This window comes from Canis lupus, chromosome 1, assembly GCF_003254725.2.
Source record: "Canis lupus dingo isolate Sandy chromosome 1, ASM325472v2, whole genome shotgun sequence".
NCBI classification, from domain to species: Eukaryota; Metazoa; Chordata; class Mammalia; order Carnivora; family Canidae; genus Canis; species Canis lupus.
Genome location: NC_064243.1, coordinates 108,080,315 through 108,106,369, shown reverse-complemented (window position 1 = coordinate 108,106,369; position 26,055 = coordinate 108,080,315). Strand labels below are relative to the sequence as shown.

At 42.4% G+C, this 26,055-nt stretch overlaps 2 protein-coding genes across 8 annotated transcripts in view; both read right to left on the bottom strand.

Annotated features, from left to right (window-relative positions):
* Positions 1-716: 716 nt before the first annotated feature.
* The window catches only part of LOC112645217 (caspase recruitment domain-containing protein 8), a 55,551-nt gene continuing 30,212 nt past the window's right edge, over positions 717-26,055 (bottom strand). The window contains exons 2-14 of one of the 6 annotated variants that reach the window (XM_035707227.2): positions 24,978-25,081; positions 21,974-22,033; positions 19,289-19,392; positions 17,497-17,619; positions 15,757-15,894; positions 11,777-11,832; positions 9,718-9,868; positions 9,123-9,352; positions 8,789-9,051; positions 6,146-6,271; positions 5,655-5,796; positions 4,336-4,380; positions 717-1,234 (exon numbers count right to left, since the gene is read on the bottom strand). In XM_035707227.2, the coding sequence (XP_035563120.1) occupies positions 963-1,234; positions 4,336-4,380; positions 5,655-5,796; positions 6,146-6,271; positions 8,789-9,051; positions 9,123-9,352; positions 9,718-9,868; positions 11,777-11,832; positions 15,757-15,894; positions 17,497-17,619; positions 19,289-19,347 (1,605 nt within the window). In that variant the 5' untranslated portion in view covers positions 19,348-19,392; positions 21,974-22,033; positions 24,978-25,081 and the 3' untranslated portion in view covers positions 717-962. Of the gene's footprint in view, positions 1,235-4,335; positions 4,381-5,654; positions 5,797-6,145; positions 6,272-8,788; positions 9,052-9,122; positions 9,353-9,717; positions 9,869-11,776; positions 11,833-15,756; positions 15,895-17,496; positions 17,620-19,288; positions 19,393-19,839; positions 20,081-21,973; positions 22,034-24,977; positions 25,082-26,055 lie in introns of those variants that run through there. The other 5 variants (XM_025424451.3, XM_035707234.2, XM_035707231.2 and 2 more) reach the window with 5 other exon arrangements.
* LOC112645216 (caspase recruitment domain-containing protein 8-like) overlaps positions 1,097-26,055 on the bottom strand; it is a 62,696-nt gene continuing 37,737 nt past the window's right edge. Inside the window, exons 13-14 of one of the 2 annotated variants that reach the window (XR_007402312.1) lie at positions 3,298-3,508; positions 1,097-1,234 (exon numbers count right to left, since the gene is read on the bottom strand). The gene's annotated coding sequence lies outside the window, so the exon portion shown is untranslated. The remainder of the gene's footprint in view (positions 1,235-3,297; positions 3,509-26,055) is intronic. The other variant, XR_007402309.1, reaches the window with a different exon arrangement.

Below are 26,055 nucleotides of genomic sequence, written 5' to 3'. Positions count from 1 at the left end.
GGGAACCTGCATCCCAATGTTTATAGCAGCAACATCTACAATAGCCAAACTATGGAAAGAGCCCACATGTCCATTAAAAGATAAATGGATGATGAAGTTGTGTACATAATGGAATACTACTCAGCCATCAAAAAATGAAATCTTGCTATATGCAATGATGTGGGTAGAATTAGAGGATATTATGCTAAGTGAAATAACTCAAACAGAGAAAGACAATTGTATGATCTAACTCATGTGGAGTTTAAGAAACAAAACAGAATAATAGGGGAAGAGAGGAAAAAATGAAACAAGACGAAATCAGAGAGGGAGACAAATCATAAGAGACTCTTAAACATAGGAAGCAAACAGCATTGCTGGAGGGAAAGGAGTGGACAGATGGGGTAACTGGGTGATGGACATTAAGGAAGGCTTGGTATGTAATGAGCACTGGGCATTATATAAGACTGATGAATCACTGAACTCTATTCCTGAAACCAATAATACATTATATATAATTAATTAGATTTAAATTTTAAAAAAGAAAATTTTCAAGATTTTGGATACAGTGATAGGTATTTGCCAAGTTACAGATCAGTCCTCAATAGAACCTGTGTGTTGGTTGAGTAGGTGTTACTTGGACCTCTTTTGTCTTGGACACTGAACTCAATGATCACATGTTCATTTATGCATTTCCTTCCTTTCTTTTTCCTTCCTTTTTTTAAAAAAAAAAAAACAGATTTATTCAATTTTTTTTTATTTGAAGGGGGCAGAGTGAGTGGTAGGAGGGGCAGAGGGAGAGGATCTTAAGCAGACTCCAAGCTGTGCGTGGAGCCCAATGCAGGGCTCAACATCATGACCCTGAGATCAACACCTGACCTGAAATCAAGAGTCAGATGCTTAATCCACTGAACCACCCAAGCACCCCTGTTTGTTCATTTTCAATGGAGAACACTGGATTCTCTCTTCGTGAGTATCCACCTGAGTCACTGTTGTAAACTCTGCTGGCTGAGGTAGGACATCAGGTAAGGATCTCTTCTATGAAGGCTTTGGAAGAGGACCCCCAGGGCCTGGTGCCCTTTCTTCTCCACCATCCTCAGCAGGGTCTCATTCCTCCGCTGCTGTGTAGGGCACTGCTGCACCAGCTCCTTCTCTTCCTCGGTGAAGACGTCACTGTCCTGAAGGTCATCCAGTACTCCATTTAGGTCTCCCAGCCTGGCTTGCAGCTGCCTGCGGTGCTCCTTCAGAAAGGCCTTACCTGGGCAGAAGGAAGAGTTGAAGACTCAGAAAGGGATAGCACTCTTATGGAGTTCACAAGCTACATAAGACATAAGACATATTTCCTTTTTCCCTGAAGTAAGCTCCATGCCCAGTGTGAAGCCTAACTCAGGGCTTGAACACATGACCCTGAGATCAAACCCAGAACTGAGATCAGGAGCCAGATGCTTAACTGACTGGGCCACCCAGATGGCCCTTAAAGACATAATTCTCTGTGGAGATAATGTTCATTCTCTTTTGCATGTTGCCCAGACAGACCTTACATGCACATCTTCAGGATTCCCAGTCCATTTTCATGGGTCTATGAATTTAGGGAAACTCAATGATTCCTCTACTTCAATCCCATCCCATCCCCTCCCTCCAAGCTTAGAGCACCTCTCCATCATTACTTTCCAGTTTTCATTGGAATCCTGAAGAGGCTCTATTTTGCTGTACACTCATCTATTCATCTTCTAACACCCTTCAAGTTCATACATTGATATGCATGATACCGGAGGTGCAGGTGGTCTAGACTAGCTCCCCACCCTCAGGGATCTTCTTTAAAAGTGTATACCAGGATCACTGGAGAGAAGAAGGTATTTTGCCTCATGCTGACTCAGGGTTCATGCTGGTTCCCATATGTAATACCTGTGTGACCTTGGCCAAATCACATCACTTTCTTGTTTCTCAGTTCATTCAGTTCTACCATGACTGTTTTAGCCTTTTTTTTTCTTTTCTTTTTTTTTTTTTTTTTTTTGAGAAAGAGAGCTCCAGCAGGGGGAGGAGGGCAGAGGGAGAAAGAGAACCTTAAGCAGGCTCCATGCTGTGCTTAGAGCCCAACTCAGGGCCCAATCTCATGACCCTGAGATCATGACCTGAGCCAAAATCAAGAGTTGGATGCTTAACTTACTAAGCCACTTTAGAAGCTAAAAGTATGAATGCTTCCGACTTATAACTTACGCACTTAGAACTTTCGTTCTTAACACAATGGCACAGATCGTTAATGTCCAGTCATCTGCTCCTATAACCAAACAGTTTAATTTAATGATCTGACTTCTCTGATGTCTTGGTGCTTATATTGAAAAGTCATTGGAACTGTACTTTTGATGACTCCTCAATTGGAATAATCAGTTTTCTGTTTTCAGAAAGATTCTCATCTTAACCTAGTCTCGCTGCATTGGTTGTGGTCATCTTACCCAATGTTTAACAACTTATACTCAATCTTCTTAACTGGACATAAACTTCACCTTTTTACCCCTCTCTAGGATGCACTCTGAAACATTTTAACTCACTCAATGTTCGAAATGAGCCCGTGTATTATTCTCTCCTAAACCCCCCTAATATTCCTTTGGAACACATCCACAACTGTTATTTTGATAAGCACTGTGCAATCAGCTTTGTTGTTTCCACCTGCTGGAATAGAAACCCCATGAGTGCAGGGTGTGTGAAGTAACAGCCATTGCCATGTTAGCTCCAAACCTCCTCCATGATTCTGTGGGGGAGCAAGTCAAAGTTTATTCACAGGGATAGACAGAAATGGGGTATATAAAGCACAAATATACATACCTGAATATTTGGCATGCTACAGGCAGTCAGTAAGTTGCATTTGCCATCATGATCCTTTTAATTACCCTGATTTCATGAGGGAAAAATGCAACCAAAGCCTTTGGGTCAGAAAGGATAGGATGACTAGACTTTAAAGCAAAGTCTTCACAGAAGACTTAGTATCAAAAGAAGATCTGAAGGAGTAGGATCTTGTATGAAATACAAGATGCCACCAGGCCAAAAGGGAAAAAGAGGAAGAGAGATGTCATGCTTCACAGTGCATGGTGGCCAGAATGGAGATTTGGCTGGCAAAGATGTGGGCTGGCAGCAGCTTCTGAAAGGTCTTCTAGAGAGAGAAAACCAGGCTCAGCTTTATCTTGTGACAACGGGTGACAGATATCTCTTGCTCAAGAGCTTGCATAATAGGAAGGGTGGAGACCTTTTGCTGGTGCCACACACTCACCACCTGCATAAATCCTTTTCATTTTCTTTGTGAAATCATCCTTAGCTCATGCTTACCCAAGATCTGTGGTTGGGTTGGAACCCAATTGCGACTCCAGGTGTGGGGCCTGATTTTCTTTAGCTAGTCTGCCTCTCTGGACCTCCTGACAACACCACCAGCTGGCCAGGAAATGGGTCTATTGCCATTTCAAGCCAATGTGACACCTGAGGAGAGTCTTCTCTTCACTGAGGGGCATCAGGAGATGCTATCTTTCTCCTCCTGGATGATCTGTTTTGAGATAGGAGGACTGTCACTTTTACTATGTGGAGCCTGACAGTCAAAGCCAACAACATGGAAGGCAGAAGGGAGTCCCTTGATCTTTATTCCTTATTTTATTTACTTATGTTAAAAAGGCTTTATTATTTTACTTTTTTAGTAATCTCTATTCCCAACATGGGCTTGAACTCACAACCTCAAGATCAGGAATCACAAGTTCTTCCAACAGAGCCAGCAGCCAGGTGCCTCTTGACTCCTTACTTTGAATCATTTCTTTCTCTGCTACCTACCAACTCCAGGAACCTTAACCAATGCCCAGCTAATCCCTGTTCTTGATTTTCACAGCAGTCTCATAACCCGGTTCCCACTTCCTGTCCGTTCCTTGCCCACATTCATCCACACTCTTGAGAAAAGTGAATGCATTGCTACCTACCCTGCAAAATTCCCCCGTTGGCCTTCGGCCTAATGTCCAAAAGATTTCAACCATCATCCTTATACTTTCAACGTCTGCTTCTTGCCTGCCTCTCTGGTCTCATGGGGCCTTCCTCCCTCAAAATTTCATGTCCCGCCATATCAAACTACTTTCACCTATAGCTCATCAGATGCAATATGTGTTCCCCAATAAGATTGGTTGCATGCTCAGAGTCTGCATATTACACCCCCTCACAAGTTTGGGTGAGGCTCCTGAAGTGGCTCAGGCTCCTTCTTTGTCTCTGACACCACTGGGTCTTTGTAAATGAAGAGAAGGTATGATCTCTTATTGAGCCACATCACACCACTCAAACACCTCCTGAAATCAGACACATCCTTCTGACTTTTGGTGGAAGCATTGCACTCACCTGAGAGAGGAGGAGGGGCTGCTGCAGAATGAAACTGGAGATCCACTAGGAAAGGAGGAGAAGTTGGAGAATGAAATGAACCACATACCTTTATCTAGGTGTTCTTTTCTTTATTTGTAAGTGGTTTCTTCTTGTTTTATTCATTTAGTAATCTGTACAGCCAACATGGGGCTCAAACTCACAACCCCGAGATCAAGAGTCACACGTTCTTCTGACTGAGCCATTCAGGCAACCCTGTAGTTTCTCTGGTCTTTGATGTAACCCACTGAAGTAATTTAACTCCACTTCCTTAACTTAAAGATCCCATTGAAACATCATATACCAATGGCACCCAATTAAGTAGAAGATCACTTACTGCGTATTAAGGAAATGCATCCAACAAGGGAACTCATTTTTCCTTTTATTTCTATTTCTATTTAGAAGTCAATGTGAGGAAATGCGAAAGGTACGGTAAAAATAATCATACTGTTCCTCATTATCCTCTAGGTAAATGTATTTTTGATATGAAATGCCATCATTGAGTGAGTACATTTGATCAATAAGTGTCGATATTCTTTAAACTCTAGAACACTGAAATTGTTGATAGTTCAGAATTTGTAAGTTGAACACACTTGTAAGTCGGTGGGACATTTGCTGACTGGAGCAACCATTTGGGAAAATAACTAGTGTTTATCATTAAGCCTTCAACATGGCCTTATGCTTTCTTTCTAAAAGTCCTGCTGTTGTTTAAAGTTCTGAGACATTTTATGTCCTCCCTCCTTCAGCAGCTGCTTAGTCTCCATTTATGCCAACAAGTATAAAATTGCCCAAAAGACAGGATTAAACCAAGTTTATGCACCTTCTGATTCTTATGATTAGCATCTCCTGTGCATCATCTCCTAGGTAGGAGAGGTTCCAATTTTCAACTCCAACAGCCACCTCTATCCCAGGCACAGAAGACCAGTGCCAACACTTTTTTCAACACAACATTGACTATAAACTGTAGTTGGGGATCCCCGGGTGGCACAGCGGTTTGGCGCCTGCCTTTGGCCCAGGGCGCGATCCGGGAGACCCGCGATCGAATCCCACGTCGGGCTCCCTGCATGGAGCCTGCTTCTCCCTCTGCCTGTGTCTCTGCCTCTATCTCCCTCTCTCTCTCTCTGTGTGACTATCATAAATAAATAAAAAATAAACAAAAATTCTATAAAAAAATAATAAAATAAACTGTACTTGGGACCATACACAGACCTTCTCCTCTGACACACTACACTACAACCAAGGGGAGAGAGGTGCATGATTTTTTTCCTCCCCCCAAATTTTAGACTCATATTGTCACCTACCTGGCTTCACCAAAGTGCGCCAGACCAAAGTCTTGTGTCTTTTTTCAGCAATTTCAAGTATGATTGGTTCCTTCATCCTCCCAGCATAGACTTTGGAGAATATCTGGATTTCTCCAGGACTCCTGTAGGATAATTTCAACTCCTAGAGGAAACACACCACTTGAATCACAGCATCAAGGGGTGGAGGGAGGGGGTATGTGTGGAAAGTCCTGTTTGCCAACAGTGAACTGGCCACTGAATTATGATCATTTCCTACACAGTCTCATAGCTGGTTGAGGGTGAAAAGAGGGAGGAAGGTCAACAGCTTTTAAGGTTACAATTTTCAGAAATAGTATTATCCCTGAAAGGAAAGGTAGCCAAGCTTTTATCAGGGTGTGGTTCAGAGAATAATCACCGGAGCTACTAACCCTGCATTAGTCTTCCATTGTTTTCCGAAGAACATAACATTTTGAAGCCTGAGTTAAATCTGAGTTAGATTCAATTCTACCAACCTCAGGTATTATCTCCAGATGAGCATTACTGGACACGATATAACGGGAACCAAAATTCAGGGGGTCCACTGGGGGTGAGGTCTGCAGACGCACACCATGAAACTTAGCTTCTTCATCATCTATTGCCTGAGGAAGAAGCAGAAGCAAATCAGAGGACAAAGCTAAAAGTAATAAAGCAAAGGTAGTGGCACACAAAGTCCTCCATATGTTATATAAGTAGCATGTATGATATGATTCAAATGATGTAAAGATTTATGCCTCTGTGCATGAGGAGATATAGTTCTCTTAGGATTTTATTTTTAAGAAATCTCTACACCCAATGGGTGGTTCAAACTCAATCCTGAGACTCAAAGTTGCATGCTCCTCCGACTAAGTCATACAGGTGCCCCATGGAAGGATGTATTAACAAAATTTTACTGGTGGTTATCTCAGAGCCAAGGGATTTATTTCTATTTTCGGGGGGAGGGGGTGTTAAATGGAGAGAGAATCTTAAGCAGTCTCTACATTCAGCAGAGCCTGACTTGGTGGCTCCATCTCGTGATCTTGAGATCATGACCTAAGCCAAAATGAAAAGTCATAAGCTTAAACAACTGAGCCATCCAGGTGCCTCCTCCCAAGGCAATTCTTTTTATCACAAATCTCTGTATAGATTGATCATTCTTCCTATAATGTGGCAGGAATTGTCTGAGTGCTCCTCAAAGCTTCAGACAAAGACAATTCTTTCTGTTTGCCCTGGCAGGGGACCACCCAGTCTGCAGCTGGATCTATGAGGGATGAGGGTATAGACGACTTCCCTGCATCACAAGGCTGCTGCCCCATGAAATGCTCTACTACCCGTGCACCAATACAGCTGTGACATCACCAGAGAGGCCCAGAAACAGAGCAGAGGAGCCTTCAGAACTATTCGAGGAGCCTCCAAAGACACAGAATAGAACTGAAACAACAAAATAATAACAGCATTTGAGAGTCTCAGCGACAGCTCAATAGACACTTTACGGAATTAACGAGCAAGAATCACTATCAAGATCAATTACAGTGTAAGTGTCCAGTTAGTAAATGCTCTTGATGGGTATTGATTTGAAGGAGGCAGGAAGGGGAAGGAGAAGCTGGTGATGTTCCACTTCTTGATCTGGGTGCTGTATACAAGGTGTGTCTACTGTGAAAATTAGGGAGCAATACAATTATCTGCCTATTTGTTTTTTTTTTAAAGATTTATTTATTATTTATTCATAGACGAGAGAGAGAGAGAGACAGGCAGAGGGAGAAGCAGGCTCCATGCAGGGAGCCCGATGTGGGACTCGATCCCAGATCTCCAGGATCAGGCCCTGGGCTGAAGGCGGCGCTAAACCGCTGAGCCACCCGGGCTGCCCTATCTGCCTATTTGATTCATGTTAAAAGAAATCCGTATATCCGTTTGAAGGGAAGGATGTCCAATGCTGATACACCAATTGGAATTGGAAGATCAAGTGGAAGAAAACTTTCAAATTGTATCAGGAAGGGAATGAAACTCCGGTGGGGCAGAGGCAGGGGAGGGAGGCAATGGGCTCTCAAGGAGTCACTACACACATGCTAGTAAAGAGTAACAGCTCCACAGGGATAAAAAGCAAAGGAAGGAGGAAAGACAGTGCCATCTCTGATGAAGAATTATTTTAGGGGTGCCTGGCTGGCTCAGTCAGTAGAGCATGTCACTCCATCTCAGAGTGTTGAAATCGAGCCCCAGGTTAGGGTAAAGATTACATTCTAGAAATCTTTTTAAAAAGTGTTTTAGGGATCCCTGGGTGGCGCAGTGGTTTGGCGCCTGCCTTTGGCCCAGGGCATGATCCTGGAGACCCGGGATCGAATCCCACATCAGGCTCCCGGTGCATGGAGTCTGCTTCTCCCTCTGCCTGTGTCTCTGCCTCTCTCTCTCTCTCTCTCTGTGTGTGACTATCATAAATAAATAAAAATTTTAAAAAAAGTGTTTTAAATGAGTAGACACATTTAAAAGAAATTATGGTAATAGGAGATTGGAACTAAAATAACCAAATACATCACTATAACAATGACGGGTTATCCTATGTCTCTACCTCTGTGTGTGTGTGTGTGTATGTGTGTGTGTGTGTGTGCTTCCCCTGGAACCGCTCGATCCAGGATGAGGGACAGAAGTGATACTTTATGTGGGAAAGCAGTAGCTCTCCAGCGACAAAGACCGGTGTATCTGCTTCAGCACTAACCCAGGAATGGTTGGGGGACTCTGAGCCTATCACAAATGTGCTGGAGGGAGATACCACTGCACAGGGAAAAGACTTCAGAGGGGTGTGCATGTATCGTGTATGTTTGGGGAGGGTATTTAAATTAGATCCTATTACTTTGAAATTCCTCAATGAAATCTCTGCATTACTCTCTGCCAGTCCCCATAAGTCTCATCTCGTATTTTCCTTCTCCGTAAAACCCAGAGAAGGCAGCTCCATTTTCAGAAGAACAGAATTCCTATTGCAGATCCTTGCACATGGCTCAAGAGGCAGCACCTGCAGAATGACCTCAGGGAGGGTGATTCATGCTTCTATCAGTGAAAGCTGTGCCTTCACTTTTCTGTTTAATACAGAGTTGGAAGGTCCAAGGTGAGAAACTGCCATGTAATTCTCACAGCTTCTCCAGCCTTACCTTCGTTAACAAGGGGTCACTGGGGATGAGGTACAAGTGAAATTTAATATCTTCAGGGTGGAAGTGATAATAGATCAGTGTCAAGGACGTGATGGGGACAGAAACACCTGTCCCACTGGCGAATCTCAGCAGGATCCCCATCAGAGAGAAGCTGGGGTTTTCCAGCACGGCATAGAAAGGCTCCACTCGGCTTGGCGGTTCTAGGACCATTCCTTCATCCTTAAAATGGGCGACTTGGAACCAAGAGACATCGACCTCATTTGCTGTAGGACAACCACAAAGCCCATCAGATAACGTTCCCACTGGCCCACTGCCTCCCCTCGTCCCTCTTTACCTGGGAGGGAGACGATGTGGGGGAGGTGGATTTCAGCAATGACCCCCTCAGGCTCCACAGAGATCTCAAACAAAGGCCCTGCCGCCATCCACTGCTCCTGGTGCTGTAATGTCAGGCCCAGGCGTTGATTCCAAGAATCAAAAGCAATCTTCACAGTCACTGCTGCTGTTACCAAGAAGCCAAGGCCTACCGCTGGCCACAGATAGAAGCCAGCCGCAGGAAAGTGGGCGCTGAAAAGAGCCAGAGTGATAGTCATGCTGGCTAACCCCAGAACTTTGATTGAAAGAACACAAGTGCAGAGAGATGTGGTGTTTGGGTGGAGCCAGGTGCAAGACCCATCTGTGATTTTCACAACTGTAGGAACCTCTGGGGACTTCATTAGGTTTTCTGGGCCCCAGTTTCTCTGTATTCTACATATGTTGAAATTAAAATACCAACTCAGTGCATAGAATACAGAGAACACTGACAAAATTTCAGATGTCCATAGGGATGGATCATGTATCCTATCATGTAGGTGTATATGAGTAAATATCACACAGCATTTACTTCCTTTATAGTAGAATTCTTTGAAACAATTAGCGTCTCCCATTCTTACCTGTATCTGTTTGCAGACTTATCAATCAACTCAATATCCACATTTCCTTCAGGTCCCAGGAACTGATAACTTTTACAAACTGGTTCAACCCCAGCAGACAGTTGAGCAGCCTGGATGGGCACTAGTGTCGCCACTCCTAAGCTAGTATCTTCTGAAAAATAAACATTGCATGTGTCAAATGCAGACTCTTAGAAAAGGCCTGATCTGAAGGAGCCCTGGAGGTTCAATGGCACATGTGCTGTTCGCAATCTAGATGTCAGAGAGAAGGATGTGTGGCAAGAACAGGGCACTTTGATCTTTGAATCCAGAAAAGGAAGGCATGAGAATGTTCTTTGTTGTTACTGAAACTGCACTCCCACATTTAAGAAGGAAGCCCAGATGGACAGCTTTGGCTGGGGGTGATATTTGCCTCAGCCAGGCACCACAGCAGCTAAATTTCTACATGGACCCAAGGAGCAGCTGATATCTGATGCTGGTGAAGGAAGGCAAGTCCCTAAAAGCTGAAGACACAAAAGCACACCGGTTGACTGTAGTGTTCACCACCATCCAACTGGAGGCACCCCAGACCATCCCCTGGTTCCCTGAGCGGTTCCACCACCCAACTGGGAAGGCTTCCCAGCACTGCTTGGAGACCATCTACACACGCGCTGCTGGATTCCATTCACACTGCCCACGCTCTGGGAGAAGACGATTGGCGTAGAACAAATATCTGTATCTTGGACAATAGAAGTCTCTGATATACTATGCTCTGACAAAATTGGTTTACGGTTTATCAAGAATTATAAAGGAGGGAATCTCATTTCACAGAGAGTAGGGATTTTGTATAGGAACAATGAAAAGTCTCAAACAGTCACCTAAACTCTCTGAGTTTTTTTCCTCCTGTGTAAGATGGAGAGACTAATGCTACCTGACCTTATAGAACTGCTCTGAATTTGGGTACCTCAAGAAAATAGCACACAACGTCAGCTACTAAGGTGAGTACAGATGAGGTTACCCTGTCACCATGTGCCTGGTAGCTCAGGAGCTGGACTGAGCATCAAGATACAGCCAATTCAGTGCCCTTGTTTTCCTGAATCTCACATGGCTTTGACATACTGTGGGAAAGTTTCCATCAATGAGCACAGAGAGGTGGAGCAAGTATTGACAGGATGTAGGACAGTCATGTTGGGTAAAGTTTTCCAACCAATGGTGATAAATTTTGTGCTGGTCTAGGTGCTGATTTTGAAAATGGAGTCTATAAAAGAGTTCTAATGGTGAACAGATGCTATAAGAAAGAACTTAATCCAATAGGACTGGTGTCCTGGTGTCCTTTACATGAAGAGGAAGAGAGACCAATCTTTCTATCTCACTCTCTTTCTTGATACATAGAGGAAAGGCCATGTGAACCCCAGGAGAAGGTGGCCACTTACAAGCCAGGAAGACAACCTTCACCAGAGACTGAATGTGTCAGCAGGTGAGCTGAGACTTCTAACCTCCAGAACTATGAGAAAATTACCTTCTGTTGTTTAAGTCCCCTAGACTGGCTATTTTGCTAGGCCAGCCCTAGTACACGCTTACAATAGGAATGTTTCCTAGCCCAAAGCCATTCAGAGTATAAATGTCACAAAAGATCATACATTGTTCAGTTTTTGAAGTCTTAGCATGGATTAGGGTAAAAGATAGCAGGCCCTTTTAAATGAACCCAAACACAATCCAATGCTGCCACACCTCACCTAGTGGCTGGAGATTTCTCACCCCTTGGGTTCCTTTCTTTGTCTTTGAAATAGAGGCTCTATGATCCACTCATAGAGTTTCCATGGATAATAAGAAGACAATGCGTTTAATGTCCGTAATCGAGTGTTTGGAATACGGAGTCTATTCCAGATATAGTATCCGAGGTTACAGCTACTTCATATTCCCATTTAAGTTGTAGGGAGGATGGTGTTACAGATAAGAAAAATTGCTTTTGATTGTCACCACCACAAAGGACTTCAAATTGTCTTCTCCATGTAAATCCACAGGACATTTCTATCAGCCCAATACACACGTGCCTGGCTTCAACTCTATATTAGACATTTACCTGATCCTTTTTTCAGTGGCAATTTCCGGGCTATCCATTTCATGGCAGTTTGGGCCCTTGAGTGTCAAAAATAAGAAAAATATTAGAAATCATTTCACAAGGGGTGCCTGACAATCAATGGAGCATATGGCTCCTGATCTTGGGGTCGTGAGTTTGAGCCCCACACCGGGTGTGGAGATTATTTAAAATCTTAATGAAATCTTAATAAACTCTTTAAAAAAATTATCAGTTCACCAAAAGGGTCCAGAAAGGGTCATTTAAACGTTCAATTAAATTAAATTCAATGGGGATATCTGGGTGGTGTAGCGGTTTGGCGCCTGCCTTTGGCCCAGGGCGCGATCCTGGAGACCTGGGATTGAATCCCACATCATCGGGCTCCCGGTGCATGCAGCCTGCTTTTCCCTCTGCCTGTGTCTCTGCCTCTCTCTCTCTCTCTCTCTGACTATCATAAATAAATAAAAATTAAAAAAATTAAATTCAATGATATTAAATTAAAATTGAGCTCTCAGCTATACTATCCACATTTCAAGTGCTTAATACCTACATGTGGCAAATGGCTACCATATTGGCTAACACAGGCTAGAACATTTCCTTTTTTTTTTTTTTTAAGATTTTACTTATTTATTCATGAAAGACACAGAGAGAGAGATTGGTAGAGATCGAGGGAGAAGCAGGCTCCATACAGGGAGCCCGATGTGGGACTTGATCTCAGGACTCCAGGATCATGACCTGGGCATGAAGGCAGACGCTTAACCACTGAGCCACCTGGGCACCCAGAACATTTCCATCATCACAGAATGTTCTCAGGAACAGTTCCATTAGACTCTCAAAAAAGAGATGACTAGGATACGGAGAGTAGAACTAAGAGAGGATCTCTCCAGGCAAATGTGTCTTGACCATTCTGCCTCTTCTCCTATTATACTAGTATCCAAAGTGCTCATACCTAACTTCTTTTGTTTAAATGGCTCTGATTGGGCATTTGTTATTTCACCTGGCAGTAGTGGAGGAGGGGTTCTGTAACCATCTTGGTTTTTGTGAGATGACTGCTATTTTTTCTGAATCCAGTGGGCATGACGGTAAAGAAGATCTGGGGGGCTATACCCATGGGCTAGTTAGAGGCATGCTACCCACTCTGAGTCCTTTACTGTGGGACTGTTCATTACCAACACAGCCCTGTGAACATATGTGCCCAATGTTGCTAAGTGTCCACAGTGCTTAGAGAAGAATGTCCTAAATGAGTTTCCAAAACTTACTGGAGAAAATCATGGAAACAAGAAGTTGGATAAGTGAGGGTCAGGGCACAGTGGGGAAGGAGAAGAGAAGAAATTCAGAAGAGAGGTAGAAAGGGTCAAATAAAGAAAAAAAAGGAGACGGGACACAAAACGTGAGGATTGCCAACATTCCCAGGGGGGAAAAGATATGTAACAGCATGTTAAAAAAATAAAAGATATTTAAATAAATAAAATCTAAAAACATTTTTTTAAAACAGAAACAGAATTTTTTAGATCAAAAATTCTCCTGTGGTGCCTGAGTAACACAAGAAGATGAAATCATCATTCAGGGAGACTCTACAGATGACCTACTTAAAGTCATTCAGGAAAATCGAACGGAGGTGGATGATGATGGCTTTAAGAATCTCAGAGAAGATAAGAAATGACTTTTGGAAAATTTGTCATATTTAGTGGTTGGAATTGAAAGTTGATATGGCCAGAAGGAGAGGGGGCTTTAAAAAAATGTGTATTTATCTTGCAGTAAGACTATAGACGACCCTCACCCTTGGCATTTGCACTTTTCTGGATGAGGCTGCTTGGTTTTTTGGTTTTATTTTGTTTTGTTTTTTTCTTAACTGCTGAAGTCTAATAGAGGAGGCTGTCATGCTTATGTATGAAATAGAATTTAGTCAAATAAACATTTGGGGTCATTTGGTCAAATAAATAAATAAATAACTCACTCACTCACTCACTCACACACTCACTCACTCCTTGGTGTCCGATGACTGTTGGAATAAAAGTACTGAATTAGCAATTGACTCATGGATGCAATACATGCCCCCAGAGTAGTGGTGACCAAACTGACTGCACCTTGGAAGCTTTAAAAATCCCCCAATACACAGAAGGGGGGTGATGAAAGAGGAACAAAAGCACTGATTTCTGTGGGTACAATAGTTATTGCATGATTGCTGCCACTGCATCATGAAATGTCGTCTACTTTCATTTACGTTTGCTGAGATTCTCTTGATTTCTTGCTGTATGTATGTAATCCTTGATCCCTGGATTCCTTATATTCCTTGATATGTCTATTCACTTGAACATGAGAGGAATTTTCACAGAGAAATTGATACATAGACTAAGGCTAAAAAGAATACACATTAGGAGAAGTGGAGTTCAAAGAAAGAATCTGTGGCTCTTTTCTCAAAAGGGTTTTGGGCAAGCCATGTGAGAGAACCTTGACCTGCCCTCCTGAGTCTTGGTGCTGTCTGAGGCTACAAAATCAGCCATGGATTATGTTAGGCCCATGCCAAGCTGAGGGTAAATACATAGCCTTCTGTTTGCTTATGGAGCTTGTGCACATTGGGGTCCAGTGGTGGCTGAGGGTGGAACTTAGGAGGAAGGCACTGGTGAGTGGGAGTCAGTTCATCCCAGGTCATGGTATCTGAATGTTAAATTTTCCAGGGATTTTGTGGGTAGGTTGTTAAACATGGCTATTAGTAAAAATTAAATCATAAATTAAATCATTTAAATTTTCATTTAAATGGACTATATTGGGACACCCGGGTGGCTCAGTTGTTGAGCCTCTGCCTTTGGTTCAGAGGGTGATCCTGGGGCCCCAGGATCGAGTCCTACATTAGACTTCCTGCATGGAGCCTGCTTCTCTCTCTTCTATGTCTCTGCCTCTCTCTGTGTGTCTCTCATGAATAAATAAATAAAATATTTTAATTAAATAAATAAATAGATAGATGATAGAGAGAGAGAGAGATAGACGATATCACTGACAAAGGTAATAAATGCTGAAACATTCCTTTGTAATCATTTTACTACATCATACTATATTCGGTGCTTTTTTTTAAAAGTACATAATTTTCTCTTTTTAATCTCTACACTCAACCAGGGCTTGAACTCAGGGTGCCAAGATCAAAAGTTGCATGCTTCCCTGACTGGGCCAGCCAGGCACCTCTATACCTTGGCCCTCTTAAAGTTATCTACAATTATGTTATCTGTGTAGGGAAAATACTCTGTAATAACAGGCTACTGCACAACTATTTCCAACTCTGTATTAACAGACATCATGTTTGTACTTTGAAATACACGATGATGGAAGTAGTCACCCCATGGAAATTGGCAAATACTGTAAGTAAAGGCTCTCCCCCCTCTCCTAGGGAGGCTGGTGTTGAACATTCTCCAGCACACCATGTCAGGGACCTCATTCCATCCTTCAGCCTCATCAGCAGCCAGTTTCCCAGAACACCTAGTTGGTTATTTGCATTGGTTCCCAGCTCAACCAATGACACAGTGATCCTTGCATCAGTTATTGCCTGTTGGTGTATAGCTTGTCAAGACACCTTCCTGAGGAAAAAAAAAAAAGGCAGCCTGAGTGGCTCAGAGGTTTAGTGCTGCCTTTGACCCAGGGCATGATCCTGGAGGCCCAGGTCCGAGTCCCATGTCGGGCTCCCTGCATAGAGTCTGCTTCTCCCTGTGCCTGTGCCTGTGTCTCTGCCTCTCGTTCCCTCTCTCTCTGTCTCTCAAGAATAAATAAAATCTTTTATAAAAAAAAAAAAAAAAAAAAGACACCTTCCTGAAAGAAGAGGTACCTGCCTCATTCAGAAATTTCTGAATTTGTTGGTAAGACTGGATAAGCTCGTTCATTCTCCCCGATTCCTATGCAAATTACCCCAACCTCTCTGATTCTCATGTGCCCCTGTGATATCCAGGAACAGAATCCAATACTACCATCACCTTTTTCCAAGTAATCATTCTTCTTACTTGGAATGCAAGTCCTTACGAAACTGACGTGCAACACCAGTGTGGAGCAGACTTAGGTTCTCTGAAAATTTATTTTTAGAAAGCATCTCCGGAGGTATCTCATCACCAATAAGGCTTAATTTTACACCATAATGCTGTCTGGAAAACAAAACAAAAGTTGTGTTATGAATACAGATGGAGGTCTGGTGGCAGGACAATCTCTCCACATGACTTTATGTTAAAAGCCCTAGACCCCATGCTTTGTCTTTAGGAGAATCTTCTCTCAAGCCCTTCATTACAATGCATTTAACCGGGGATCCCTGGGTGGCGCAGCAGTTTGGCGCCTGCCTTTGGCCCAGGGCGCAATCCTGGAGACCCGGGATCGAATCCCACGTCGGGCTCCCGGTGCATGGAGCCTGCTTCTCCCTCTGCCTGTGTCTCTGCCTCTCTCTCTCTCTCTGTGACTATCATAAATAAATAAAAATTTAAAAAAAAAAACAATGCATTTAACCCTATCTCTGTGTCCCACTCAACATTGCTCTCTCCATGTCCAGGAAGCAGAATCAGTTGTTTCTCAACACCTAGTATTTGCTGGAAGGTTTTGTTTCGTATTAGGCTGTGGACCTAAGTGACCTTATTGAGTACTTAGGAAGAAGAGAAGATTCCTAGCTTATATTCAGCCTTCACCTATCATTTGTGCCCAAGAGAATGGGACTCTACTGTGATCGATTGAAATTCTAGGACATCAGTGGAGATTATGTATTTGCTGTAAGAATCCACGCAGTACTAATGCTCCTCTTCCACCTCCTGCTTCCTCACAGTGACGGACATGTGAGAATACTAGGGGGGAAGGAGACGATGGATATCAGGCTTATTTTCTTCCACAGGAGATCCTCATCCAGGTGTGGAACAGGAAAGCCCTATGCTAGGTGACTTCTTCTTCATATTGGAGAGCTGGGCTCTGGTCTCCCTTGGCTGGCTGGGATCAAGATGGGGTTAGGAGCAGGGAATGTCCTTGGGCCAAGACTTACACTTTCTAATATGATAGCCACTAGCCACGTGTGCCTATTTAAACTTAAATTTCAAGTAAGTAAAGTAGAAAATCAGTTCCTCACTTGAACTAGCCATATTTCAAGTGGCCAAACACCACAAAGAGCCAATGGTTTCCATATTAGACACCCCGGATATGAAATTACGCCTACTGTGGCAAGATTTCTCTTGATAGCCCTGACCAGAATCATCTGCTACAGTCCAATTGAACAGAGACTGGCATTGGAGTATGTGGCATTGGTTCAACCAAATAAAGTGTTTCATGGAGTACTATTAGCCATGGTCCCCTATGTGGAAACATTGCGTTGAGAAGAGGTGGATAGATAAAGCAGGACAGAAGATTTCTTGAGCTTCTCAGCAATATTTTCCAGGCTGTCAAATATTGCCTTGAAACAAAGTTTGTAATCCGAATTAATAGTACTGGGTCAATGTCAACTTCCTGGTTTTGACAATGACTATTTTTATAAAGGGTATTATCATTTGGAGAATCTGGGTAGACTGTTCATTTTTACTTCTTTTGTACATTTGTTGCTACTTCCCATGAGTCTTAAACTATCTCAAATAAAAAATTATAGTGACAAAAAAGAAAGAATATGTGGGCATTTAAACAAATAATTTAAATGTCTTGGCTTTTCATGAATCTCTATGAGATAGAAGGACAAGATCCAAAATCTTCTCCCCCTCCCCACTCCCAAATATAGTATCCCTTACATATTAATGTCATCAATGTCTGTGTCATGAGAAGAGGGCGGGGACTTCAGGCTTTCATCTGACAGCTTGGTGCTCTCTGAGTGCTGGTCCACTGTGCTTGCATCACAGGTACACTCACCCGGCCTGGGAAAACACAAGGGAGTTGTCATTGGATTCTGTGTGAGGAACTTGATGGTGGGACGGTCTCTTCACTGTGATGTAGTGGAAGTAACAAATCAGAGGCTCCATCTTCAGAGATGCAATCTCTGATGTCCACCCTGGGATTCACTTATTTCACTGTATTAACTGTTCTCCTTCTCCACTCAGCAGACAGTGATCTCACCTCAGGAGTCATGCAACATTTGATTCTTAACCCTTCATGTTCATCAATGTATATGTAATACCTGGGAAGACTCACTATAGACTCACATATAACTTGTATAACAATATTGTGTACCAGTAACATGGGGGTTGTAGAATGTTCCTTACTCTACTGCTATCCTTCAGAGGCCCTAAAAAAGGAGGAAACTTTTATAAAGTTGCACAACACTGCATGAATTATACTTCCCCAAAAGCAGTATCTATTTAGGGTGAGTCTGTCCTGACTCCAGAGACCAAAGAGATAAGAATCCACAGCTTGGCACTGCCATTTCTTAGAACTTCCATTCATGTCAAAATTGGTGCTTCACTCTCTGAGGTAAATATCTGTCTTCTAACTTTTAAATAAGGATATGACACAAATCCTTGTGATGATTAATTATAGAAGGGTAATATTACTTAGTATAGAAAGCTAGAAAACAAGCTTTACAAGCTAGAAAACATTAGGCTCCCAAAGAAAATAACTCACTTCAGTGATCCTCCAAATTCCCTAGCATGTGGGGATTTTACATATGTCATAGTAGCTGAATCTTTGGTCCAACTGATTTATTACTGCAAGTTCTATGACTCTGCAACAATGTGCATTAATTGGCCACAGATAAGACATGACCCTCTGGAAAGCAGCTGATGAGGAGCAGCTGAAGCACTCATGGATACAGCTTAGTGAGTTTGACTCATGCCATCAGATGGTCAAAAGCATGGCCATGGCATCCGGGAAAGAGTTGGAGGAACACCCACAGAGTCGCTTGTGCTCAGGTCTGAAGGTACTATGGTCAGAGGCAAGGTTTTATTACCTGACAATGGAGACAAGAAGTCTAAGTAATACATCTTGGTGCCTTTAAGCAGGTTTTCCCCTTCAAGTATGATGAGAAGAGTGAATACATAAAATTGTGAGCAGCGGAGTGCCTGGGTACTCAGTTAAGTATCTGCCTTCAGCTCAGGTTGTGATCTCAAGGTCCTGAGATCCAGCCCCTCACTGGGTTCCCTGTTCATCATGGTGTCTGCTTCTCATTCTCCCTCTGCCCTTCACCCTGGCTCCTGCTCTCTCTCTCTCTCTCATAAATAAAATGTTTTTTAAAAAAATGTAAGCTGAGACTTTTCATTAAAAAAAAAAAAAAAAAAAAAGAGGGCTTCCTGCGGGAAGCCTGCTTCTCCCTCTGCCTATGTCTCTGCCTCTCTCTTCGTGTCTCTCATGAATAAATAAATAAAATCTTTAAAAAAAGAAAGAAGAAAGAAAGAAAGAGAAAGAAAGAAAGAAAAAAGAAAGAAAGAAAGAAAGAAAGAAACACAGAAAGAAAGAAAGAAAGAAAGAAAGAAAGAAAGAAAGAAAGAAAGCAAGCAAGCCATAGTACTCAGTATTTCATGGAACAATAATGAGATACAGAAGAATCAAAACCATCAAGAGCCCTCAAAGGCTTAATAGATATACTCTCACCGTGTCAGATGGCATCTTGTGCATCTGTGCATCTCTTTCTTTAATGTATCTCTTTCCATGTTAACAGCCAGTGTGTCTGTCTCTCCATTACACCTCTATTAACACTGAGAACAGAAAAAGAAGGAAATTGTATTCAAATAAGTTGGAAAAACCTGAAGATACAAGTTAGTGTTGTATCTGTCCGGGATATACAAAATCGTTCATTGTCCAGTTCAAAAGAAATACGTCGGTAGAATTGTTTCCAGTAATGCTGGCACTTTGGAGAGAAACCAAGAAAGATTATAAACCTTAAATGCTGCTTTATTTCATATCTAACCCTCTATGTGCAAATACAAGTGATAGAGAATAGCTCCTAGATATAGAGATAGCTCCTAGATCAGAGAAGTGAGATCACCAGGATGGCGGTAGAGGAGACCCCAGCCCCATTCCACTGATGAAAATCAACAATTACACAGCTACCCATAAACAGAAACAGCTCCGGGAGGCATTTGGAATCCACATAAGAATTTGCAGCAACACAGTGGGACAAACTACTGGAGAAGAAAACATACCAAATGAGAAAGAAGAACAGTTTCACTTAGCCCACACCGCCTTGCAATTTATAAGGTATGGAGATGGCTTTGTGTCTTAAACCTCACAAACCAACCTCTGTGAGGTTCGAATGTGTCCTCTGTAGCGTCCACACCTCTCTCTGCCTTCAGAGAATAAGGAGAATCAGGACCTTGCTCTGGGTGAGGCTTTGGCTCCAGGGAATGTTGTGGCTGGTTTGCTCCTCCTTCCAGACCATTAAATTTTCTCCACATCAGCAATAAGTTTGCTTTGCTTTCTTGTCATCTGTGTGTTCATTGGAGTAGCACTTTTCCTTTCCCTCAAGAACTTTCCATTGCATTCATAACTTGGCTAACTTGCACAAGAAGTTTGGTTTTTGGCCCATGTCAGTTTTCAACTTGCCTTCCCCATTAAGCATCATCACTTGTAGCCTTCCATTGAAACTGATAAGACATTTGACTCTTCCTTTTGCTTGAATACTGAGAGGCCATTCTTGGGGTATTAATTAGCCCAATTTCAACATTGTTGTGTCTCAAGGACTAGGGAGGCCTGAGCAGAGGGAGAGAGATGGGGAGCGGCAGGCCCAGGGAGCATGTCGGAACATACACAACACGTATTGATTAAGTTCATCATCTTATAACGGCGTGCTTCATTACAATATAAAAATTGCAGAATTGCAGAGGTTTATCTCAGGGAGCCCAAGAATGAATCTTGTGGACACAAAAGGGTGAAGTAAAGTGGACGTTTATTAAGTGAAAGTGAAAGCAGAAAAGAAAGAAAATGCTCTCTAGAGTGAGAGTGGTCCCAAATGGCTTGCCACTGAGGATTTTTAGGGTCAGTCTTTTATTGAGAACTTGACAGGAAGCTCCTGGCCTTGAGATTCTTGTGCCCTCTTGGATTGAGCAAGGGCTACTGATAAAGCTCATAGAGACTTCCTTCTTGAGGTGTGGTCATTTACAATGTAACTGCCATTTATGATTACAATGTAACCGCCAAAGAAACCTACTCCCTAACCTTCCGGGGTCAGGTGGTCTGCTCCATTCCCATATCTACTGTTCACTCTGGCTTAGAGCTTCTGCCTGCCAGGAATAGTTTCAGAGCCTAGTCAGAGGCCCCCTATCTCTCCCTGCCTGTACTTAACCCTTTCCTGACTCATTCCTCCCCCTGGTTTAGTAATCCTAACTGCCATTAGGGTATGAGACAGGACCGCTCTGGCTGCTGCCCATTGAAATGAGGTAGCATGCTGTATGGTAGTTAGAATCTATCCAGGCGGGGGGAGAGGGGGTGTGAGGTATGGCTCTGGGGTGGGGGGGAGCAGGAGGTCATGATGGGCAGCAGATGATACTTGCATCAGTACATGAAAAAGAACAAGCATAAAATGAATGTCAAGCTCCAGATTGTGATCACATCTCTTAGATAAGATCCTCAATTACCAACACCATTAAATAGATCAGTGGCTATCTTGATCTTATTTAATTGTTCAAGACTATCAATTGGGACACTTTGTGAGAGTTATCTGCAATGTTAAAATAACACACGTGAGGAAACTCCTTGAATCCTAAATGAGGAGGTAGCAATTGTAGATAATCAAAAGTGGCTAATCAAAGGTGGTTTCAGAAAGTCCCTCTGTGCCTTCCCTTAATTTTTGGTTAAGTACAGCTAGTGCCTGGGAAGTATCATTTAGAGTCCTGCTGAGTAAACATACTGTTTTGCTTATTTTGTGTTGTAGTCTTAGGGTAACCCAGAGTCCCACCAAAGAGGCAGCCAAAGCTATTGTGTCAATTACTCTGAAGTTTACCTCAAGTTGTCTAGCTTAGGCAAACCACTTTTAAAGACAATCTGAACTAAGATTTAACATCCACAAAGGTGGGTTACTGAAACATAATTTCTCCTATAATAACCCAACTTTTTAGAGATAGCCAACTTGAGACTGATTTGTTTGCAAAGCAAGTCCAATTTTAACCTACTTGCTTCAATTATTTACATGAGCTCAGCAAGAACAGCAACTGGCCATGTAGCTTGTTTAAAATCTGCTTTGCTGAAAGTTTTTATAAGGAATCTCTAGGTGGAACTTGTAGTAGCCACTCACGGCCAGAAGCCAAGCCAAGTCCTTGCCATCAGACATGCCTGCAATACCTGTAGATGTGGGTAGGTTCCTCTTCACCAGGTCCCCAAAGTATCCTGAGTTTCCTGCACCTGCCAGGAAGTGACATTCTTTACTCACATGGTGGAGGCTGCTGGGAACTCCATTTTTTTTTACAAGATTTTATTTATTTATTCATGAGAAACACACAGAGAGAGGCAGAGACACAGGCAGAGAGAGAAGCAGGCTCCATGCAGGGAGCCCAGAGTGAGACTCAATCCCCACACCCCAGGATCACGCCCTGAGCAGATGGCAGACACTCAACTGCTGAGCCACCCAGGCGTCCCTGCTGGGAGCTTTATACGCGAGGTATCAGGCCAACAGTTTCAAGGTGCTTTAGGGCTCCACGTTTCATAAAGTCACCTCAGGTCCTTAAAGCTATTTGGTCAGATCTGAGTCTATTCAAGTCTCTCTCAAATATGGCATTCTAGTCAAAGCCTTGGTAAAATAACCAATGTTTCCAATGGTGTCCTGTTAGAAGGAGAATAGATTCTTATTCAAATCATGCAAATGACTATAATGCCATGGAAGAAAGAATACTTACTGAGACCTTTTGAATTTCAGAGGGTTCAGCTAGAGAGAAAAGTTAAATGCTTCCGTTGGTTTACAAATGTTACACTATTACATTTCTGTAAAAGTCACAGTTTCTTCAGAGAAAGGTTTTTTTGATCTGAAAGACCAAACATCAGAGGATCGGCAATGTTTTAAACAAGAGTTCCAAAACTGTAATCATTTTCTTTGTTCATTTGGTCCCATGTTACTAATTCTTGTTCAGTTTAAATGCAGCGTTTAGTTGGTTTTGGAAATTCTCACCCATTTTAGTTTAAAATTAAAGATATCAAACATCTGTATTTGTCCTAAAAGTCCTTTTTATGAATCTTCTTAAAGACGAAACTCATTTTATAAGAGAATAAGGAAAACTATGAATGATGAAAAGATTTAAAAATGGGCACAGCTAAAGAGCTGATGGGAAGTGACAATATAGCTGGCAAGGAAATTTAGTTTTTTTGAGACATGTAACATTTTAATTATTAGAATATTAAGTGATGACCTTATTACCAAAACAAATTAAAACTTTAGGAATTGCATATCATCTCAAAAATAGTTTTTTTGTGTTTTTTTTTTTTGTTACTCATGAGAGAGAGAGAGAGAGAGAGGCAGAGACACAGGCAGAGGGAGAAGCAGGCTCTATGAAGGGAGCCCGACCCGGGTCTCGATCCCGGGACTCCAGGATCAGACCTTGGGCTGAAGGCGGTGCTAAACTGCTGAGCCAGCCAGGCTGTCCTCAACAATAGTTATTACATTTACCCAGACAATATAACCTAGGGCTTATCATTATTTGTTTTTGGTGCTTCCCAAGTACCTTAACATAACCAAATAAACAAGCCTAATTGGTCAAAACTGCTTTGTTTATCATTTAAATCTTGGAGAAGTTTGTTTAAAGCTTCAGATGGGGCACCTGGGGGATCAGTGGTTGAGAACCAACTATGACATCGGGCTCCCTGCGGGGTGCCTGCTTATCCTTCCGTCTATGTCTCTGCCTCTCTTTGTGTGTCTCATGAATAAATATTAAAAATCTTACATCAAAAACCTCAGAAAGTTATAAAGCACGGGCCTAAGTAGGATTATAGGTCATTATAAAAAGCCAAAACTTAATTATTTATTTGACCAAAATGACCTTAAGATTCCGAAGGCAAATATGTAGGGTCAGACAATTGTTAGCAAAACTTAGCTCTTTTAATACTGAGAAGCTTTAACTAAGTAATCAATGACCTGAAATGACAAAATATAGAAACTGGTTTTCCTGGATAGATAAAGAAAAAACAACTTTTTTTTTTTTTATATTTTATAAAGACGAGACCAACGATTTAAGAAAACTTTGTCTTTTGAACAGAGAGAAAGCATAATTTCAATCTTCTACCGATGTACCTTTAGAATCCATTCATTTTAATCTTAGTCCATCCTGACCACATATCAAATGTTTTCCCTAAGATTTCCCTTCATAAACCTTCCACAACTTTCCTTCACATTCAGGTTTGGTCTAAGTCATTTCTTTTCAAACAATCTGTCTTATTTAGGACAAAATCACCTTCTTTTGCCTTTAACAAAAATATTTTCCCATTACTTACATCTTGCTTATGTATCTCCTACTTTTCTACATGCAGAGTTCTTTCCCTTCTTTCTGAAAGTCTTCATTACACTTAGTAGAATTTTAACTCTTAGTGGAAACTAAGTAGCAACTAAATATGAACTGTTACACCAAAACTGTTTAGAGGGCAAATTTATGAGTCCCTTAAGCACAAGGTATGTTTACAAGCAGATTCAAATATTTGGGGTTTTTGTTGTTGTTGTTGTTTTGGTTGTTTTTGCAGTAAGAAGTCAAAATCACAAGCCTACATCTGGTAATCAATGGTCTAGTACTTTATCCTGTTTGGAGAAAACCTAGACCTTCCAATGAATTCAATCCCAATTTATCATCTGAGCAAAACTTCCAAGTTTCAGGTCACCAAAGACGTTGAAAGCTGTCTTGGCAATTACCCATGAAAACTTTGAGACAGATAATTCACCATCACTGTAAGTTATCTGCTTGCTGACCAACTGCCACAGGGATCATGAGCTATTGGACCCTCAGTAAATCTTGGTAGAACACAAGTTTCACATCTAATGTTGATGACTTTAAGACATGTTTAAGACATGTTTAAAAAATAATAATAAAAAAATTTTTTAAAAAAAGACATGTTTAGGGGCACCTGGGTGGCTCACTGGTTGAGTATCTGCTTTCCACTCAGGTCATGATTCCGGGAGCAGATCCCAGGGTCCTGGGATCGAGTCCCGCTTCAGGCTCCCTGCTCAGAGGGGAGTCTGCCTCTGCCTCTGCCTCTCTCTCTTTTTCTCTCTCATGAATAGATAAGTAAATTCTTTAAAAAAAGATAAAGACCTTCTTATTTTAATTAAACCAAAAGCTGAAATTAGCTTAAATAGTAAATTATACTCTACCTGGATTCCCTTTAGAAGTCAATCAATTTGTTTCCCACTGTCCATTTGTACCACTGGGAGAAATGGTGGGGAAATCTGCAGTGAGCAGTGTCCACAGGCCACACCTAAGGTTGTACAGAAACAGGAAGAGGAGGTGGGGAAGCAGAAGAGGCAGGGTGCTGCCCAGAGGCAGAAAAACAACATTCTGGGTCCTAAAGCCTGTCAGCCTCCAACAGATGAGCAGATGCACATTTGTGTTCATTTGTTTTTCCACCAAAGTGTAATTAGGCAGTCCGTGTCAGGCAGGCCAGGGAAGACAGGGAATCTGTCCAAAACAAAGGGAGTTTTGACAGCTGCTTGGGAATATTCCGTAAGTCCCCATCCTCAGAGAGACTAAGCAGAGACAGCTGGTTCCAATTATAGCCACTAACCTGGGAAATGAGAGGGAAGCCCCACATCTACTAGGAGAAGGAACAGTGTGAGAGAGAGTTAGCACCCCCTTTGCTAGGGAGGGCCTGTGTTTCCTCCAGCAACCTGAGTTTATTCTGAGAAGGTCAACTTAGATATTTATCAATCCAATCTGTTAGGAGGGAATTTATTAGCCAGACATGTTTGGGCAAACACATTCTGCCAGAGGCCCTCAGGTCAAGGTCCTGGTGGAATGCAATGAAACTACCTTTTTAAAAAAAAAAAAAAAAGGGATCCCTGGGTGGCGCAGCGGTTTGGCGCCTGCCTTTGGCCCAGGGCGCGATCCTGGAGACCTGGGATCGAGTCCCACGTCGGACTCCTGGTGCATGGAGCCTGCTTCTCCCTCTGCCTGTGTCTCTGCCTCTCTCTCTCTCACTGTGTGCCTATCATAAATAAATAAAAAATTAAAAAAAAAAATTTATTCAGGGGATCCCTGGGTGGCTCATCGGAAAAGGCTGAGGTTGGGTCAGATGAGGAGTAGGGACTTCCTCTTTACAAAAAGCCCATCTCCTGTTATTTATAATCTAATGCTCCTGCGATGGAGAACTGGCATCTGTCTCCCTTCTCATCTGGAGTCTGCTTCTCCCTCTCCCTCTGCAGCGTCCCCTGATTGTTCTCTCTCTCTCTTTGT